This window comes from Tenebrio molitor, chromosome 4, assembly GCF_963966145.1.
Source record: "Tenebrio molitor chromosome 4, icTenMoli1.1, whole genome shotgun sequence".
Taxonomy (NCBI): domain Eukaryota; kingdom Metazoa; phylum Arthropoda; class Insecta; order Coleoptera; family Tenebrionidae; genus Tenebrio; species Tenebrio molitor.
The window spans coordinates 26,059,740-26,082,131 of NC_091049.1; the positions used below are offsets into that span (position 1 = coordinate 26,059,740).

General features: G+C 38.2%; 1 protein-coding gene across 1 annotated transcript; it reads left to right on the forward strand.

The window, feature by feature from the left end:
- Positions 1-4,229: 4,229 nt before the first annotated feature.
- LOC138127684 (fatty acid synthase-like) lies at positions 4,230-12,617 on the forward strand. The gene is made up of 19 exons (XM_069043742.1): positions 4,230-4,255; positions 4,822-5,328; positions 5,379-5,582; positions 5,638-6,609; positions 6,662-7,165; positions 7,217-7,446; positions 7,496-7,856; positions 7,903-8,160; positions 8,208-9,198; positions 9,250-9,380; positions 9,430-9,586; positions 9,636-10,279; positions 10,364-10,519; positions 10,562-10,813; positions 10,861-11,014; positions 11,065-11,420; positions 11,468-11,777; positions 11,825-12,088; positions 12,137-12,617. Exons 2-19 carry the CDS (start codon positions 4,841-4,843, stop codon positions 12,488-12,490), a joined length of 6,786 nt encoding a protein of 2,261 aa, XP_068899843.1. The 5' UTR covers positions 4,230-4,255; positions 4,822-4,840; the 3' UTR covers positions 12,491-12,617.
- The last annotated feature ends 9,775 nt before the right edge of the window (positions 12,618-22,392 follow it).

Genomic DNA, 22,392 nt, shown 5'->3' on the forward strand with positions numbered 1-22,392 from the left:
TGAAATTATTTCCCAATATTATTAACCGCGTCTGTCACGAGACGCCGTTATAGCCCCGTTGTGGGTGTGGCCACGGCGTAGATTATACTGGGTGCCCCAAAATTCACGGAACAACTCAATGGAGCAATGTCAACTCATGTTAGAAAATAATTTGAAGATATGGGGGCTCAAAAAGTGCAGCTTTGATCTCATTTATTTGAAATATAAAAAAATATTTTGGCTATTTATCTTTTACCAGCCAGTGGTATAATAATTCTCAACGATTGTGATCAGCTTTGCAATTATTTTCTTCATTACTTCCAGCATTTCCAAATAGTAATTTTATGTCCGTTTTACCGCAAATAACGTACGGCAACATGGCTCCGATTTTTCTCTCTCATTTCCATGAATACAACAAAAATGAAATATTTGCAGACTATTGGGATACATACAAGGCGATCTTCATTTACCAGGCCATGACACTGACCAAAGACAGTATGCTATGGAATGGCCTACCACAGTCTGGCAACATTGCTTCACCAACATTTAGTGAAAAAATTCGAAATCCACTAAACCTGTCACTGTATTTGCATTTGTCAAATATCAGTTATTTAATTTTACGACAGTTCAAAAATGCGTTATCGCATTGGAATACATAGTTTAAAACCACCTTGTGGTCAGATAAATAGTGGTGCCCATTACTGACGATAATATTTCGGGTGCTCTGCTGTGTTCCGGGCCATTGAAACTGTTTGGTTATAAAGTAACCCGAGGTGGGCATTTCGCATTGGGAAGTAGGTGTACAAATGTGTCCAGGCAAAGGGATTTTTAGGGAAGTTATCAGTGGGCATTCAAGATAATATCTACCAGTGTTCAAATTCAAGTATCGTAATGAAATAAATTATGGAAATAATTTGTCAAATTATTGTATTTCTGTGCAGTTTTACGTGTTCAGAGAAGTGGTTCAACTAATTATTTATAATATTTATAATCATAAACATCTGCAGGAAATAATGAACAAGTATTACAACAAAGTTTGTATTTTTCTTTTTTTTTTTATTTCATTTCAACTTTATTTCGGTGCAAAGCATCTGTTCTTAACTTTATATAATTATTTAAACAAATGTTAGAAAAAATAGAAATGTATTTTTCTAAAATATTACTATTATAATTGGAACAAGTTGGACAACATGCGTTAAAAAAACTATTTAAAACCTGATTTCTTCTTACAGATTCTGAAAATTAACTTTGATAAAATTAGTTTGTTGGGATGATTCCCTGATCTTCTTTGTATTAAAATGCCAACTAAAACTGAACTTGTTTATTTCGAAAAATACAACGTGTCGATACAGATTGTGAACAAAGGAAGCTTCTTTTTTGTCATTTTTGTCAATACTGCCAACCTTTCAATGTGGCGCCAGTTTCAACTGAATACAAATTTTAAATTCTTAACATAGTTTATCTCGCAAAAAGTTTTCTTCATATTTTTCTGATGTTAGTCCATTCATAATACTTAAAGTTAATTTGGCCAATTCTAATATTAAATCGCTTGCTACTGTTAATCCACCCCTATTTATTTGAATAAAGTAATCATCATTTATATCTGCGCCGCTGAGGTATGATGCACAAGTAGAACAAGAAAATTTTCGGCAAATTTTGAACGTAGCATATCCAGAAATATAAATAATAGCAGATTCATCTATATTTGTTTAGCATAAAAACATCAGTGCCATAATCAGTACTATCTAAAACAGGCAGTTTATCAAACGAAAATTTTATAAGACAATGGGTAGTATGCATAAGAATAAGCATTTGCTTATACTATATATTTGTCTTTTTCTATCTAATAGAGTCCATGTATTTCTATCTCTCACTAATACAAGTAAAAGCATTTGCTAATGGTTTATGCATATGACCCCATACCTCGCTGATTGAATTCCCAATAGTTTATTAAGGCGAATTTTGTGCTCAGCTTCCATAACTTGTTGAACACTTACATTATAATTGCTACCTAACAAATTTCTGTATTTAGCAAAAGTCCTTTCCAAATTATCGGTTTGGAACTTTCCTGTGAGAACATAGTTAACATTTAGACTTTGTAATGAAAATTTTATCAGAGATATTAATGATCTTGTTGTATGTGAAAGAGCATGATATGTATCCAATGTTAAAAACCCTTGGCCATAAGACATTTGTTTCCATTGTTCAAGCCACTTCAAAAATTTTTCGAGAAATTCAAATCGTTCATCACCTACATTATTAAAAGGTTTGGCATCATTATTTAATTTAATTGTGCTTATTAGTTGATTTTTTATATTAACAATTGTCCACCACTTTAAAATAATTTTGATAAAATCTACTGTTTCAATGTCATCACTGTTTAAAGCGGCAATAGTTTTTTCATTGAATACATTAGCCACTAATTTAACATTCTGTCGTTCGAAATGGGTCGGATAAGTTTTGTAATTCAAATTAGGAGCTTTCTTCACAACCAAATTTACTTCCTTTTTGTATACATTTCCTATAACCGAAAATTTTGCTCGATATACAGAATCAAAGTTTTTTCGGAATCTTTTAAATTTATCCAATTATTTCTAATATTTTTGAAAATATGTACCGTGTCATAGAAAACATGCACCTTCAAGATTAAAAGAAATATTACCATTAACAGAGAATTTTTGAAACATGTTCCTATTTATTCTATTATTGTTTGAAATAATACTAATAATTTTCAAACCACAGGACTAACAAGTGCAATATTCTTTTGTGTTAATTCGTAAAGCACCGACTAAATTTTTTACTGGTGTCAATGAAACAACAGATTTAAAGTTTCCGAAAGCACTAGAAATAAGAAAGGCCTGAATTGTTTTAGCTTCTTGTGTACTAGAATTTTGATTTTCAGCTATACCATATAATTTTCCACCTCGATACTGCATTGAAGAATTCACATAAATTTCGTCAAGTTGTACAACTACATACTTTTCTAAATCAGTCATTTTGCTGGCCATGGATTTCAAAAAAGTTGCATTTTCATTGTCAGATGTAGGAGAAATATTAAAACCCGATTTTAAACGCTTCAAATGACGTGAAGGTGGTAAAGATAAGAACTTGTTTTCGCGGATTGAATCATATACTGCTGAAGATTGATTGTAGATTATGAACGATTTTAATTGATCATAAATAACTATAATGTTTCAAATTTGTTGACAATTGCTTCGAAAGGTTATGTTTGTGATCAATGTAATAAGTGAAAGAAATTGAAAATTGTCAAATTGACAGGAGCATAAAATGACCTCAAAGAAACCAACAATAAATCAACGTGCCTTTTTTTTGTTTTTTTCTGTTTCTGTCGTTTTCATAAAGAGAAAGCGAGGAAGGAAATCGTGATGTCACCTCAAAAGGGTAAAAATTGGACTATAACTGAAGTCCGGGGCCGATATGGATTCCGCGTCCCGAGAGAAAATTGACGCAGATCGCGGCAAACTATGTAGGATCTAGTTCCACCAGAGTCCCGAAAAGTGTATGATTAAATTGTACAAAGGTAACATTTCTGAGTTGCCTAGAGGAAGAATTATAAATTATTATAATGAAGAACGGTCGAATTTCGACCGTTGGGAGAGACCTCCAGTCACTATTAATCGGGTGTACTACAGGGCAATCTAGGGCTTGCGGCGTTAACATTATAAGCACCTTTTGGTGAAGTTTCACGAACATGGTGCAAATGTACCCTTGCACTAATTCATTAAAGCTTAAGCATTATTCTTGTCCTATCCAGCTTTTCCTATTTTTTGTCAGTGTGCACTTAAAATGAGAACATTTTTCTCATCAGAAATCACGGCTTCATTTTCGTTAATTAAAACAATCCTTTGTGCATTATGTTATGACCCAACAATACTTATGTATTATGACTTAAGTTTATTGTACGCTAAGTTTATTGTACGCAAACAGGAAATGAGGCTCAGGCATGAATAAAATGAAATTGTAATTTTTTAATTTCACTTGTAATTTGAACTATATTGTATATATATTTGGCAATAATAAAATCTAAAATGAATAGGACATGGCACGGGAAGAATTCTTAATTGTTTGTAAAAGATGTCAGATTGGCAAGTTTTGAATTTATTGGTTGGAAAACGAGAAAAATTGCATAAATATGTATTACGACACAAAAAGTGCTTATTCAATTTCTAATTTTATGCCCCCCCATTTCACTCACTTTGCCATATAAATTAAGCAAAAAAGCAGGATTCAGGCAATTTGGTTTTGTTTTATTCGGGTAAGTGGCCAAGACATTCTCTGAATTATTTGTTGTTTTTAACATTTAATTACTTTAATAATTTTGTATCTACTTTTGTTTGTCTAATAATAATAATAGTATTTTTATGCATTTATGACAATTCTCATGCAAAATATTATAAATATTTTACTTACAAAATCAAATAGAGGATGTCGTTTAGGAGCGAAGAAATCTAGCTCATCTTCTTCCTTCAGTTGTCTTGAAATAAAGTCTTGACATAGTCATCCATGATATCATTGTCCCATTTACTTCAACACTGTATTTCCATCTTCGCTGTCTTCGTAAACCCTTACAGCATATTTTTCACTGAAGAAGTTTTCTACTAGTTTTACGCCATAGTATACAGATACAGATGAAGGTTTAGGGAATTCTTCATGATATTTCATTTTTTTAATTAACTTTCTTGCAAATATTTGTTTTAGCTATATTCCTTCATTTGTTAAGCATTTTATACACGTACTCGTACATATTTTACGCCATTTAATAATAACTCTTGTATCTTGTAATAGTTGGTAATAAATAAGTTCTGATTTTGCTTTCCAAAGATTTTAACAGTTTCGAGCTATGCCAGAAATGGATGCGAGTCAACCTCACTCCAGATCCGACAAACCGGACTTCCAGTACAGCCGATGGCTCTCTTCCGCCCCTCCGGGCGAAGAAGTGGTCATTTCCGGCATGTCCGGTCGCCTTCCGGATTGCAGAAACATCCATGAATTTCGCGACAATCTCTTCAGTAAAACGGACATGGTGAACGATGACGACCGACGCTGGAAATTGGACCATCCGGAGGTTCCCCAAAGCAGTGCTAAAATCCGCGACATCAACCACTTAGATGCGGGATACTTCGGAGTGCACCACCGCCAGGCAAACATCATGGACCCCATGATGCGGGTTTTATTGGAGACGGCGGTGGAGGCGATCATTGATGCCGGAATGAATCCCTCGGAGGTGGAAGGTTCAAGGACTGGAGTCTTCGTGGGTTCGTGTTGGTCGGACATGGAGAACAGCATCCTGATGGGTGTTACAGAACCGCAGAAATTTGGACTGACAGGGTATACTTCGACGGCGGTACTGCCGGTACTGAATCATCGGTGTATTTTAGATACTTGAGGTCTTTGAACGCGCAGAGGGTCAGTTACTTTTTGAAACTGAAAGGTCCGGCGTGCATCGTCGACGCAGCTTGCAGTAGTTCTCTGAACGCTTTGGATTTGGCGTTTAAAGCCATCAGGAGTGGACAATGCGACAACGCTATAGTCAGCGGCAGCAATCTTCTCCTACATCCAGGCAACACTCTTCAGTTCTTCCGGTACTGTCACCTGAACACGTTAATAAACGCTTTCTCATGTTGGCTTTTTCTTCAGATTGGGAGTACTGAGCAACGAGGGCGTCTGTCGTGTATTCGACCAAGACGCCAGCGGCTACGGCAGGGGTGAGGCCATTGCGAATATCTTTCTCCAAAAAGCGAAGAACGCGCGCCGGATCTACGCCCAAATCATCAACACCAAAGCCAATTCTGACGGCTTCAAAGAACAAGGCATCACTTTCCCTTCTACTCTAGCACAGAAGCAACTCATGACGGAAATCTACGACGAGAGCGGGATCCACCCTTCCGAACTCAGCTTCTTGGAGGCTCACGGAACTGGTACCCAAGTCGGAGATCCTCAAGAAGTAGAAGCGATCGATGACGCTTTGGCCAGAAAACGCGACAAACCTCTCTTGGTCGGATCTGTAAAATCGAGTATGGGCCACACAGAACCAGCCTCTGGAATTTGTTCCATCATCAAAGTGTTGATTGCGATGGAAACTGGGTTGATTGCTCCCAATATAAACCTGAAACAGATCAAGGCGGGCATGAAAGCGTTCGAGCAAGGGAGAATGAAGGTGGTCCTCGATTTAACAGAGTTAGAAGGCGACGAGGCTCTCGTGGGAGTCAACAATTTTGGTTTCGGAGGTAATAATTGTCACACGGTGCTCAAAAGATTCAAAAAGAAAAAAGTCGACGGAGGAGTACCCAAGGATGACGTTCCCATGTTGGTCTGCGTTAGTGGACGCACAGAAGAAGCAGTTTTGTCTCTGCTGAATGATGTTAATTGTAGAAAACTTGACGCCGAACACGTGGGTCTATTCCATCAAATTTACAAAAAAAAAATTGCCAATCATATTTATCGAGGCTTCACAATAGCTTCGAAGAACGGTCCCCTCAGGACCTCGTCGAAATTCTTTTCATTTCAACATAAACCTCTTTCCGTCTATTTTGGCCAATTCGAACGCTCCTTCAAGCTTCTAGGTTCCTGTCTTCTGCATTTTCCAGTCTTCAAGAAAACAATCTCTAGGTAAGTTTATCATCTTTTTTCGAACATTCAGTCTAGTCTATGTTATTTGAAGAATCGATAATATCTTGGCAACCAAAAACGTCAACATCTTGGACACGATTTTGAAAGATCAAATCCAAGAAGACAACATCCTCGGTGCCATCGCCGTGCAAGTCGGACTCGTGGACGTCTTGAAATATTTAGAACTGATTCCAACCGCAGTGTATGGCGACTCTTGGGGCAAGATAATCCGCGCTTACTACTACGACCTCATCACCATAGAAGAAACGGCATTGACAGCCTACAAGATCAGTCAAGAATCGTCGAACATCCATTTCGACAGCATCGCCAAATTCAGTAGTTTGCTTAAATCAGTTCCCAAAAGACAAGACCCATACTTTAGTAAAACCCCGAATTTGGCAAATCTACAGTTGCGTGGCCACTCATTGAGCCACGAAATGTTGATCAAAATGCCGAAAAATTCGTTGGTGTTAAATGTTTCCGACCAAAAATTAGACAACAAAGAAGTTTTGATTTTGGAAGGCAACCTCGTCAACTTTTTGGAGGTTTTGGGAAGGTACCTGCCTAAATCCAGATTGTGAGTTGGTTTTCACTTAATATCTTGTAGATTGTACGAATGCGGTTACAATCCTCAACTGCACAAATTGTACCCCGAAATCGTGTACCCCGTAAGTCGAGGCACTCCCATGATTTCGCCCATGGTCAAGTGGGATCACGACAAGAGCTGGTTCGCTTACAAATTTACTGAGTTTATTGCGTCAGACGCCGAACAGAGTCAGTGCAATGTTTCAAACGACTACGAAGAGTTTAAGCACATGGCGGGGCACGTGATTGATGGTTTGTTAGACTAAAAAAAATAGAACATTGTACTGATGAAATATTTCAGGTCGCAATTTGTTTCCTGCCACGGAATATCTGCGTCTAGTATGGCAAACCTTTGCTCAGAGTCGGAGATTATTGGTGAACGACTTGCCCGTGATTTTCGAAAACTGCAAGTTTATACGCGCCGTAACGATGCCCAAAAATGGTCTTCTTAAACTCATCGTCACTATCCAGAGAGGTACTGGTGACTTTGAAGTTATGGACAAAGACGCAGTTCTTGTAACAGGTCGCATTTCCCTCTGTTCTAATATGAGTCAAGAACAAGTTCATTTAGAACCACATGTTCTCAACACTGGAGATCCAACATTAATCTTGGAGCAAGACGAGATCTACAAAGAACTCTACCTTCGGGGATATAATTACAGGCAAGACTGACAATGTCTTGTAGATTCTCTCATAAATTGTTATCAGTGGTATGTTTAAGGGTATTGCGAGGTGTGACATAAGTGCCTCCACCGGTCTAGTCAAGTGGGACGACAATTGGACCACCTTCACGGATAGAATGCTTCAAATGAAGATTCTTCAAGTTGACAGCAGATTGCTCTACGTTCCTGTGGGAATAAGAAAGTTAACAATAGATCCATTGAAACATCACCAAATAGTCAAACGTTTCAAAGACAACGAATCGCTTATTCCTGTGCACGTCTACAAGGAGAGCAACATCATAAAGTATAATCTGGTGCCGACCCTGACACATTTAAATTATTTTTGCGCAGATCTGGCGGAATTGAAATTCGTGGGCTTACAGCGAAGTCCATTTCAAAGAAGAAACCTCGTTTGGAGCCAGTTTTGGAGAAGTATGAGTTTGTTCCGAATCAGGAGTGGCTCGACTTGACCCAGCTGATAAGAGTCAACATTCAAATCATCCTCGAGAATAGTTTAGAAACTCAATTCAAAGCGGTTGAAATCACGGAAGGTTCTGATGAAATTCTATCGCCTCTGGTTTGTAAAGTGCTAGACGACGTCCCTGTCGTCACACCTGATCTAATAATCTCCACCAAAACTGTCTTGGATCCGATTCCCGGTGTTAAAATCGAACAGTTTGTTCTAACTGCTGAGAGCAACTTGCTTTTGATCATCGCTACTAAACTTCTACAAAATCCCACTTCCTTAAGACAAGTGTTGAACTCTCTTCACCCTAAAGGTTTTGTCTTGACTAGAGAACAACTCGACCTTAAGATCCCGGATTTGGACAATATCGAAGTTATCACCGAGTACAAGACGGCCAAAGAGAAATTGATACTTTTTAAGAAGTCTGAAGATAAAATTGAGACGAAATTTGTCGAGGTTTTATCGAACAACTCCGAGTGGTTGAAGCAGTTGCAAAATTTTGTAAAATCTGAAGCGAATGTCGTGGTTTACGGTCAAAACCACGAATCTGACGGCTTGATAGGGTTGGTCAACTGTCTTAGGAGGGAGCCGGGGGGACACAAGGTCAAGTGTTTCCTCATGATGGACGAGGTGCCAGATTTCGACCCTCGACAACCTTTCTATGGCGATCAATTGAGAAAAAATCTCGCCATAAACATTTACAAGTCGGGTAAATGGGGGACTTACAGACACCTGCTGTTGGAAGAGTTACAAGAAGTGGAATGTGAGTATTGTTTCGGAGATGTTTTAGCAAAGGGAGACTTGTCGAGCATGAGATGGTTAGAAGGGCCGCCCAGTGACCAGTCCCGACTCCCCGAATCTCGAGTCCTCATCTATGTAAGTGCAGTTTATTTCAAATGACGATGACGACTTCGCACTCCCTTGCAGAACTACTACTCCGCTATTAACTTCAGGGATATTATGCTGGCGTCGGGTCGTATCAGCGCGGAAGCTATCACCAGCGACCGCATCGAACAAGAGTGTCTGATAGGTATGGAGTTCGCCGGATTAGATCCGAAGTAAGTTTCCAAGCAAATATCGCACGTTTTTACGATTTCTCGATTCAAGGGGGCGCCGAGTCATGGGAATGATTGACAATCGTGCGATTGCAACTCACGTCAGAGGTGATTCCCAACTTTTGTGGGCGGTACCCGACTCGTGGAGCTTGGAAGAAGCAGCCACCATCCCCGTTGTCTACTCCACAGTGATGTACGCTTTGCTTTTGGTGAAACTCTCACAATAAAAATATTCCTTTTAACCCACTTGAGTCACAGGCCGTAGATCTCAAACCCAAGAGTACCGTCTTGATCCACTCCGGTACTGGCGGAATCGGTCTCGCGGCTTTGAACGTCTGTCTTCACCACCAGTTCGAAATTTATGTCACAGTCGGGACTCAAGACAAGCGAAACTATCTTCGAAAGCACTACCCCCAGATTCCTGAAAGTCACATCGGCAACTCTCGCGATACCTCTTTCGAGGAAATGATCAAAGCCGGTACTAACCATTGCGGCGTTGACGCCGTGTTAAATTCTTTGAGCGAAGATAAGCTCAGAGCATCGGTGAGATGCTTGGCGCGCGGCGGACACTTCTTAGAAATTGGAAAGTTCGACCTCGCGAACGACTCGAGTCTCAGTCTTCTCTTGCTGGAACGAGGAGCAAGCTACCACGGAATCATGTTGGACCAGATCTTCAAAAACTCGGCGGAATTAAAAGTGAAACTTGTCGACGCTTTGTACAAAGGTGTTCACGATGGGTACGTTAAGCCCTTACCGAGGGTCGTGTTTGCCAGAGACGAACTGGTGCCGGCGTTTAAATACATGACCACTGGGAAGCACATAGGGAAGGTGTTGGTGAAAGTGAGGGACGAAGGCGATGTGCGAGGTGTTGGACCCAAAAGGTTATTCCCGGCGCTTCCCAGGTGAGTACTGTAATACGAGTAGAAGAGATCCACACACAACTTTGAGGCTCACCTGTGGTACTAATTAATGTAATTGCATTGAAGATTCAACTGCGACTTGACCAAGTCGTACGTCATCATTGGGGGATTGGGAGGAGTCGGTTTGGAATTGGCCGATTGGCTGATCTTGAGAGAAGCCCGAAAACTGGTACTTGTCTCCAGATCGGGAGTAAAAACAGGATATCAAGCCCAAAGGATAAGGTTAGTTTGTGATTTAGAGAATCTTCATCTAACTCGCTCCAGACTTTGGAGGTCTTACGGCGTTGAGGTTCAAATTTCGACGCGAGACGTCACAACCAAGCAAGGCTGTCTTGATTTGATTCGCGAAGCTACCGAACTAGGTTCCATCGATGCCATCTTCAATTTAGCTGTTGTTCTTAAAGATGCGCTCTTGGAGGATCAAACCGAAGAGACTTTCCGCCTGTCCTTGGCTCCCAAAGCTCGAACCACCACCCATCTGGATGAAATAACTCGCGAGATCTGTCCACATTTGCGGTCAGTACTGAGTACTGAGCTTCCCATGTGGTTATTATTTGCTTTAGGTATTTTGTCATCTTCTCTTCGGTTTCCTGCGGTCGCGGCAACCCCGGTCAGACCAACTACGGCATGGCCAACTCGATCATGGAAAGGATCTGTGAGAGAAGAAAACGCGACGGATTTTCAGCTTTGGCGATCCAGTGGGGCGCCATCGGAGACGTGCGTTTGGCCCAATTAAACGTGAGCAGCTTTGACTGTTGTTGTTCAAGGTGGGACTTGTTGCCAAGATGCAGAAGGAGAACAAGGAACTGGTGATCGGTGGTACTCTCCAGCAGAAGATCTCGAATTGTCTGGAGGTGTTGGATAGGTTCCTGAAGCAAGATAATCCGATTGTTGCCAGCATGTTGGTCGCAGAGAAGCGCAACAGGGGTCACGGTGCGACTAGCGCTGTGGAAGCTGTAGCCAACGTCTTGGGTATCAAGGACATTAAGACCGTGAGTCAACATGCGACGCTGGCCGAGCTGGGGATGGACTCGATGATGGGCACTGAAGTTATCCAACTTTTGGAGAAGGAATTCGAGATTTACATTACCGCCAGAGACGTCAGGAGCTTGAGTTTTGCCAAGTATAAACTTCACACTTGTGGTACTCTTGACTCTACCGTCATTCCAGGTTGACGGATATCGAGTCAGAGAAGAAGAACGTCGAAGAAGAGGCGAGTCTGAACAAGACGCAACAAGGCACCGACTTGCTCATCCAGTTCATACCGGACAGCCCAGCCGATAGTAGACCGATTGTAAGACTCTCCTGTGAAGGCCAAGACAATGAGGGACAAACGGTTGTAGTCTTTCCGGGAATTGAGGGAGTCTTTACGCATCTTGACGCCCTCGTAAAAAATCTTCGAGCTCGAGTTTTGGGAGTGCAGTACAGCTATCAGGAGCCCGAAATTTCAGTAGAGGAAATTGCAAAAACAAGTCTTCCTGTTAGCTGTGGTATTTTATTTGACAATTATGAACATTCTTTTTTTAGCACATCGAGGAAAATATATCCAAAGATGAATCGTTGACTTTAATCGGTTACTCTTTCGGAGTTTCAGTGTGTCTAGAAGTTCTTAGTTTGTTAGAGAATAGAGGTTATAGTGCCAAAGTGATTTCAATCGATGGTTCACCGACATATCTGCGGTCGAGTATGTTAAATTTTGTTCCGGGCGATACCGAAGCCGAGTTACAAACCAATCTCGTGTACAAAATTATGGCGATGTTAATACCGGTGGATTTGCTGGCCCCGTACAGGGTATTACTGTCGTGCACTTAGTTTCCGGTCTAAATTGTGTTGTTTCAGGAAAAGTTTTTGAAGTGTTCTGATTTGAACGAGAGGTGCGATCTAGCCCTGACGTTAATACCTTCGGAGGTTGTCAATCGACAAAAATTGGATAAGCAAGCTGTGGTCGCGCTCTATAACCGGTCCAAAGCCACCTTAAATTATGAGTTTTGCCACGGCAAAATTCGGTCGAAAGCTTACTTGTTCAAGGCCAAGTATCCCATTGTTAACGAAGACGAAGATTACCATTTGTCGATGGCTTTCAAGCATTCCGTACAAGTTGCCACGGTCGATGGCGATCATGTTAGCATATTGAAACAATCGGAGCTAATTAAAGACATCAATAAATTAATAGCATGTACGGATGATATCTAGAGCTGAAGATTTTACTTACGTCAATTATATTTATATTAACAAAATGTTTACAATAGAAATGATGAGAATATACATCCAAATAGATGCGAGGAAAATAAAAAACATTATGAACTAAAAAAAATTGTGTACAAAACTAATAACTTATTTTAACCTCAACACTTCTATCATCGTCAAAAATCTGTCGACATTGAAACGACCAAATAGTGGAAGACAGTTGATGAGAAGACTGTTGAAATTATGACATGTTCCTGGGATTATGCAAGTTAACCCGTAAGGGTGGACATGATAATGAAAAGATGAATGCTTTATTTGATAAAAAATCGATATTCCAAAATTGCACTTGAAAATTACAGAAGCCTCTTCAAGTTAAAATCGAATTCTATATATATTTTGGAAAATCATATTTCAAGGAAGCGTTGTGTATTTGGTGTTTTATTGGATCTTCCAAAGAAAGTAATTGTCATTTTGGAAAACATTCAGATTAAAATTTGATATAAATTTTGATAGTTTCAAATTATCCAGTGCATACAGACCAGTTAAAAATTAAGGTAAATTAAATTGAAGGATTGTTTTTGTAATATTCTCAGTTTTGAGGAGTCTGGAAATTTTTCTACTAAGACTGGAGGTGCTTGAAAAATGATAGAATTCGACAAGTTTTTGGGCGTTTCAAATCTAACAAATAATTGAAGATTCAATTAGAACTGAAAGAATAAATTAATTAATTAATAAATTGGTGTTTTGTTGAATAATACCTGTCATCTGTTCGTACCAACAACAGTCACCACACTAGTGAACTGCCACAAGAGTGTGATTTCTTTATTTAAAATATGGGACTCTATAAAAAAACATGTGGAGGAAATGCATCTGCTCAGGGCAAAAGATCGGAAATGGAAGTTGGGAGAATTTACGTAATGCACAACAATGGGGATTGAAGGATCAGGTTCTTTGCCAAATTGCAAAATTCGACCTGTTTGATCCGTATGAAGGAAAAAATTACGTTTGAAAATAAATTCAGTACAGTTTGTCAATAAGCATATATACAGGTGGTCCCCATATAACCTGCCAGAAGAAATTCTGTAATAGGTGACGATGAGCTGAATTCATACTATAATAAAAAAATAGTTCTTATCTATTGATTTTCGCCAGTGAAATAAATGAGTTTCATTACCGCACTCAGTGGGATAAGAATTTACTTATCCCACTGAGTGAGGTAATGAAACTCATTTATCCCACTGAGTGCGGTAATGAAAGTCATTACCTCACTGAGTGAGGTAATGAAAATGCGTGAGGTAATGAAGTTCTTATCCCACTCAAAATTAGTGGGATAAGTATAATTTATCCCACGGGATTAGATAGACTTTTAATTTGAGGCGGTCTTAGATAAAATGTTGTACATAACACGTGGGCTAAAGCATATTACAGCAAACTCGTGTGATTACAGATGAACTCGGGCTAACGCCCTCGTCATCTGCAATCTTCACACTCGAGTCCTGTAATATTGCTTTTATCCCACTAATTATGTAAATAACTATTTCGTTTTTGAGATAAAAATCATTGATTTTTTTTTTATCGGATAAATTTTTCAATTTTACGAAAACTTTTTGCTTTGACAATTTAACGAGTTGAATTTGGGCATTTTTATTCTGGTTAGACCCGAGAGCTTTAGCTCGAGGGTGTAACCTTTGATAAAAAAAATTAGGTCTTGTTGTTTGGCCAGGCTTCCTTATAAACTTGTATCATAATATACTACTATCCACAATCACATTTTAAAACGACTTTATCCAGTCTTATCAAGGAGGAGTCTTATAAACCGTATTAACTAGCATTTTATCCACTAGTGGAATAAACAACTAGATAAGCGAAAGTGGAAGATTAATTAACACAAATAATTTTCTGGTAATAAACGCTGAGTTGCTTCTTGGGCTTCCGCAAATATTTCTTGAGGAATAGATTCCTTCCATTTTCGACACGTTTTCGAGTAAAATGAAAAAGTAAATAACAAATAACCTTAGCAACCAGCACCTCGCGTTCTGAGTTCCACCGAGTTTCAGAAGGGACATTCTTTGTGATATTTTAAATAATAATTTGGGCTTGTGATTCTGGATAAAGCGTTATATTGCATTCATGTTTTGGTCGTATTAATATAATAAATAACTATTCTAATCTAATTTACAGTTACCTTTTATTTGTTAAAGTTGAAAGTACGAATATGTAAAATGTAAATAATTTATTCAATACATTATTTTGACTGTTTAACCACAATTAAGAGGATACTCTTATTACACAGTTCTAATTTTTTGCATACACTAGCTCTACGTTTATTTACACATTGAGGAACACCACTTTATTAATTATTTATTTATCATTTATCTCAAGTTACAAAATCAACTTTTGTACAGTTAGGGACACGGAATTTTAGACAATTTTATGTCAATTCAAGAAATGTCAATGTAAACCACGCTTTATTGTCATTATGATTGACGTTTCGAACTATTTGACATTTGAAAGTTAATTTTTGGCATGACAGTATGATAAAAATTACAAAAATCGAAAGCGAAGTTAGCTGCACCTAAAGCCAGTTTTACATTTTTATGTCAATCGAATGATAAATCGTCCAAGATTCCGTGTCCGCAATAGTACCTACATAACCTGGTGAATTAACACACTGTACAGCGTTTTCAATAAATGTCATTAATTTGATTCAATTTGACCGATTTGTCACAAACGATTCAGGTATGTTGCTTAGATACTGTCATCCTTACAAACACCAACAATTAATTCCTGACTAGGTACTATTCCGGACACGGAATCTTGGCCAATATTTTTTAGACATTTCTAAAAAAAATGATGTAAAACAATCATTAGTGTCATTTATCGGGTCAAAAGTTGGGTTATATTGAATAAAAACCAGTTCACACATATTTGTCAGTTAAATGTCAGTTGTGGCCAGGATTCCGTGTCCGGAATAGTACAGTTACGGTCACTGAATTTCGTCAGTTATTTTACTGTCAATTCGAAAAAACTTGTGTAGCCTAAGCTTTATTGTCATTATGACTGACATTCAAAAGTTTTGTGACAGAAATTCTGTCACGCACAATAAAAATCAAAATGCCACCAGTAACGTTTTTGACATCCATGTCAAAAATTCTAATGTGGGGTTAGAAATATAAAGATATCAACTTTTTCTTTTTTCTAGATGATAGCTACGCTTCTACTGCATATTCAGAAAATATTGCGGTATATATACAGGTGTCCCAATATTATAAAAACACTAAAGTTATGTTTTTTAAATGGAACCTACCCAGTTTGATTTCATTTTTAAATTCTATGCTAAATTATGAATCAAATTTATACAGGTCGTTTTTACTGCCATCGTTTTTGATCGTGAATATTTGCCGCATCTGTTAAGTGTTTACTCAATAACGCGCTTAGTCGCACATGCCTACTGCGACTTTTTAACTATGTATAACAAACTAAAAATGTCAAAAACTCATTTTTTTCAAATGGCACCCCGCATTTATTATTGCACTGGTCGAAAGCTTTTTTGACAAATTTTCCAACGGTATAGGGTTTGCACAGTCGAATGTGAAAATCTAGGGTGCTATCTTAAAATCACTAAAATAATTAAATGTTTAATTGTTAAACACTGTTTTGTTGGTTGATCCATCTTTATGGCCTGATTTATCGTACACTTTAATGCCAAAATTTCAAAAATTCCTGTGTTTTAATGGGTGATATTACATGTCAAGGCAGGCGGAATTTTGAAAATGCCAATTGAAAGCTGCACGCTGCCTCCGGGAAGCGGCGCGGCAGTCGTCAAAACAGAAAACGATATCGGGCAAGCGTATTTGGATCACTAATCCAGAAAATGATATTTTGCGAGTGTGACTGGTACTGCGTAGCCAAGGCGCCTAGCCGAGGCGCACCAACACGAGCACTCGCAAAACGTTTTCTGGACGTGTAATCCACAGAATATTTAAGGTAAAACAATTTTAGTAGTTTCAGAAAAACCGCTAAGCGACGCTACCGTTGGTACCGATTTGAAATGTCAAAAATTTCAAGTGAGACGGCCTTATGGACACGAAAGTGTATATGTGGTGTATAAGAATGAAGTTGGCCATGCTCAATCATTTTTTTTACAGCATCAGATTTGTGTGAAGATAGAGGGCGCCATCTTAAAAAATACCAAAAGTGGTGAAACTTACCGTAATGTTACCGGTAATAGGTAAAACTAAAATTACCGAAAAGGTTGAAACTTACCGTACTTTACCGGTAATAAAACTGACTCCCAACACTGGTTTTGATACTGTAATTCTTTACAAAAATGTATGTCAAAATTACAAATTACAGAAAAACGTCAATTAGCTTTATTTGTTTCTTCTAAATGTTTTACGATGCACAGCGCCATCTGTTGGACGTAAAAGCAACACACGCTATACTAAATATTTGACGATTCCAGTTTAATGTTTTGGATTGCATTGTTAAATTGAATTTTCATAATTTCAATTTATTTTCATTTTGATTTTATTATTTCGTTTGACATTGCGTTGGAATTGAGCTGTCATTTACCATAGCGTTCATTTCGTGAGTATGTATAATTTTTTTTTCCTTGTCTTTCATTTCGTTTTTTAACTGTTTTTTTAATTTTTCGGTGCAACTATATCGATTGATCTGCGTTTTAATTGAAATTCAATGAAATTCAAAGGATAAACCCCCGAGCTAAAGCTCTCGGGCCTAACCCGAATAAAAATGCCCAAATTCAACTCGTAAAATTGTCAAAGCAAAAAGTTTTCATAAAATTGAAAAAAAATTCCGATAAAAAATTTAGGTCTTTTTATTTTACCTTCGATAAATTTTTGAGCTTGTGAACAGCTTCATAGAAAAAAGCTTCCTTGAAAAAATCGTACAATAGTATATTATTCAACGAGTGAGAAAGTACATATTGACAATTGAGTAAATAATTATATATTTTTTATTTCTACGTTTTATTATGTACATATACATTAACCGTGGCATAATTAACAAGAGTAAAGGAATGCGATTTTACATCTACATTAGTATTGGTTATTTCTTTATTCTCCGTTGTGTTTCGTACACTGCTGCTGGAAGCTTGAACTGCATTGATGATTTTGTTCGCTGAGTCCATCTTGTTATTCATGGACGTGTCTATATAACCTTCGGCTACCGTTGTGGACTTCCAGCCACCGTGTCTTTTTAAAGCGGTTATATCGGCACCTGCATCTACTAGTATTGTAGCTCATGATCTTCTGAAACTGTGTCCAGTATATTTTTCAGCTTCCGGTAGCAGTCTCTTGCACTTCTGGTGGCGTACAATTCTCTAGATCATCCACAATTTCCATTTTCTTGTTGATATTTCTGAGAAAACAGATTCGATGACAAATGTCAATGTCAACTATTTTTTAAAAAACAATGGACCGTCGTATAATCGTTACGGTGGTGATAGATCCTATCCGTTGAGAAAGTAAAATCTCGTCATCTCATTGGTCTAAGACAAAAATTTTCTCCACGGATTCGACCAATTTTCTCCACAGTTGAAAAAATGACAACTTTCTCAATTAAAAACGTAATGGAAAAGTACACATTTCTTAATATGATTAGAAAAATATGCTTTACTGAATGTTTACAGAGTTTCTACGTCTCTTTTTTCTTCAATTTTTTATTCTGTTATTCAATAATTCACTTGTTTTCGATTCAAGCGTTCCAAAGTTGTAATAACTGCTTCTTCCGTGCGTCCACTGACACAAACTAATCTCGGGACATCAAATGACCGTTAATCCCCCCGAATCTGAAATTATCAATCCCATCGTCTGCTTCGAGAAACGTCTTCTTCCTCACTGGTATAAGTCTCCCTTTCTCCTATCCCGACCATTCCTTTTTTGGCTTTCTTGAATTGAAAGTTTGGAGTGACAACATCCGATTCTATTGCCAACACCGCCTTCGGTGTGCCCCACATTGGATTTAACCGAGCCAATGAGTAAATGTTCTTGACGAAGCTTCCCGAGAACTTCGTGGATGACTTCAGCTTCTTGTCAGTCACCGACTTTCGTAGCGGTTGCGTGAGCTTCCAAGAAACTGAGTTGCTCAGGAGTGATTCCACATTCGTTGGAAACTTCCTCTAACAAATCGAACCTGTTCTTCAGAAGAACATCATTTAACCTTACCTGAAAACAACCTAACCTAACCCGAAAGCTACCAAATTTCTATTAGAGAATTTTATTTGTTCTTTGTATTAAGTACCATATAATTGGTACCGTAAGAGCAAAAAAAAATGCCATCAAGGATAGCTATGACACAGTCCATAATGCGCTTATGCACTGGAAGTTGCAGGGAAAAAATGCAATAATACCTATAAATTGTTTATTGTATAATGAAGTGAACGTTATATAATAACTACATTTTTCGAAATTTAGCCGGTAATAATTCGTGAGTTTACAACACTCGTATGTGTAAATCCCACTCGAACAAAAAAGACATGCTTTATGTATTCAAATACATTTTATTGAGTTTTTATGATACATTTCGTGCAGGGTCCTCGGGTAATCCTGTCCTGTGATGGGGGGTCCAGGTTCTGGCGGTCTTGGTGGCTTCTGATCTTTTGGTGGTCGATGTCCTGGGGGCGAGTTTTGTTATCGCGGTCCCTCATCTGAAACGGGAAATTTTCTGCAGTATAAACTCAAAATGGAACAAAATTCACAATAGCACGTAAAAATTTTCATTGACTTCAAACAAAAACAAACAAACATTTAAAATTAACAATAAAATTTAACGCAAATGTTGAAATTGTCCCCCACCAACCATTAGGCGCTTACCGAGACTTTGTACAGTGGGCTCAATAATGGGGCTTATTTGTTCCATTTCAAATTGTTTGGTCTATTAACATAAACTTTCTATTTTAAATAAACCCATACAAAACAGTTACTTACATAAAAGTCAGGAAAATTTCACATTACTGAAGAGGAGCTAAATTGAAATACGAGGCACTTCGTGCCGAGTATTTTAAAGCTCCGAGTCAAGTAACAGATTTTACTGGAAATCGTAAAAAAGACGAAATTTACAAATTTTAGAAAAATTCTTTACAAATTCCACAAAAATCAAGTTTGTCAATTTTGTTGGCAACTATAGTTACAAAGTAAAAAACATCGAAAAAATTTATTTTGCGTCTTGTAAAGTCTTTACAGTACTAGTCAATTCAATTTTCCTGCGCGTAAATAAGCAGGAAAATGTTGTTTCCAGGACTATTTGTGTCATTTTCTCAAAAAAAAATTGTTATGAAAGGTAGGTACCATTTTTAATAATAGGAAGAAAGCGAAGAAAAAAAGTGGAGGTAGTCATTTAAAAAAAAATATGTGATGACGCCATTGTGCAAAAACTCGAATGACGTTATTTAAACAAATTACATGTCACAAGAAGGTATTTTTGGAATAAAATCGACCTGTCTGAGCGATTTTTCTAAAAACATCACATAATGCTGGTATGAACTTTGTTCCAAACTTGATGTTCACACTGTATATCGCAGGTTTACAACGGAATTACGATTTTTGCAAAAAACCTAGGCGTTTTGCAAAACAGCGTCGCTTTGAATAATAACTTTCAATGCCTAGTCATTTACAACAGTACATTGCGATGTTTTTAATATGCCTAACTGCCAAGGTATTTTGTCAAAATCACTGAAAACGGCAGGTCATTTTAAATAATTGAAAGTTATTATTCAAGGTGGCGCATGCTTGCAAAACGCCTGGGTTTTCTGCAAAAAGCTTAATTCTGACTTTGAAGATTGTGCAAATATTTTAACTTGTGATAGAATCTCACAAAAGGTAACGATTGAACCAATTATGCCTTATATCCTGTGGTGTGGTCATAATTGATAACGCGCCCTGCCAGCAATTAGACAAAAATCCCACATCAGCTTCAAGAAAAACTGAAATGCAAAGATGGCTGCGCGAAAAAACATTCCATTTATGCCGTAAGATGTGAACTCTACGCACTCGTAAAAAATTTCAAGTCACGATTCAAGCGATATCAAATTGACCAATTTTTTAATGAGCATGATCATCATCTGATAAGAAGATTACCGCCATATCACCCCGACCTAAACCCAATCAAGTTGATATGGGCTGCTATGAAAGATCATGTGGCGAAATTAAAAATAAATTTCAGTTTTGCAAGTTTTAAAATATTGTGATGCTTTTTGTATACAATTTACACCAGACCAATGAAACAACCCCCAACTGTTAATTAATAAAAAATGTACGTACGTACAGGCTACATACGACTTTCCAGTGCCATCTTTACTTTACAAGCAATTTTCACAATTATCCAACTTTTCAGATTTAAAAATAGGTCACTAAATAACTTCCCATAAGCATTAATATTCTCTTTTGCATTCCAGGATACATTTGAAATGTTGCGGCCCAACGCCTCCCAGTACTTGGAGCAGGGAGTGGAAAAACTTAAAACTTTTATTACTGTTCAGTGTTTAAAATGGCAACTAGAGGAGCAGCGGTTGCCACATTTACAGTAGACGATGATACCATATTAACCGAGGATGCTATGCGAGAAATTTTCATTGAGGATATTAACGTTTCCTACAAAATTAAATGTATTGGAGTGGACAGCACGGCGAAAGCTCATTAAAAATTAGAGGCGGCAATGTGGTACATAATTGTAAGGCAGTAATGTCCTTAATCACAAAAACACGATTAACTGAGGGTTATGAATGGCGGTGCAAAGCATGCAACTATTATTGTGATCGTATAATGTTGGGCTAATGAATTCCCCCAAAAGAACATTATTGCGGAAGCAGAATTACTCCCCACAACATCCAATACTGTGGTAGATTGGTGTTCATTCTGCCGGGAAGTATGTGAGCAGGATCTGATTTCCTACCCAATTGAGACAGGACGCCTGGATAAGGACAGCCTACAACCGAAGGTTGTTGAAATCGACGAGTCGAAATTTTTCCACCGAAAATACCATAAGGGTCAGTGGAGAGAGGGCCATTGGGATTTCGGTGGAATTGAGCGGGCTTCAGGAAAGTGTTTCCTCGTCAAGGTCCTTTACAGAACATCAGAAACATTGCCAGAAATCATCCTACGGTAGAGACCTGCATGGTGCATGTTAAATTGTTGACTGAATATTTAGGATTAGATGTTCCTTTCCAGAATGACCATTGAGTTTAATTTGTTGCATTCCTGGCACAAATATAATTTCTGATGGATGGACGGCTTACCGCAATATAGAAAACCTTGGTGGGGGATACACGATCACCAAGTCATCATTCATGCATCCAGATGACGACAACGGCCAGACGCAGAATATTGAAAATGGATGGGTGTGGGAAAGAGATAACTCGGAAAGAAATTGGAACCTCGCACGATTTATTTCCGTCATATTGTAACGGGCTAAAGCGCCCCATTTTTGACAAAAAATCCCAAAGTCGCGATTTTTGCGTTGAGGGTTCCTTTGCGCTACGTGCTGAAAAACAGCTTTGACTCTGCTTCAGAAATAATTGTTTAAAATACTCATTTCCGGTAATTCGATGGATACTTGATATAATCACACCATCAACCTCGTTCATTTCCGCATTTTTTTCTTAAAGTTCCTCATCTTCATCGCCCTGTGGTGAAGGGCTGAAGAATATCGCCACCCTTTGTGATTTAGGGGAAGTAGGAGTCTTCCGAAAGTCAGAACCAAATTCCACAGTCACCTACGGAAACAGCTTTACTAGCAGGGTAGTTTAGCCACCTTGTTCCTTTCAACTTTACCCTGGGGGCCCACGCTCGGGCACCGTGAGCCTCAATTTGAGTGCCTTCGTTCCTTCGTGCCGCGAACTAGTCCGTGGGCGAAACTAGTTCAATTTTAATGCCCATTGTCCTCTACGT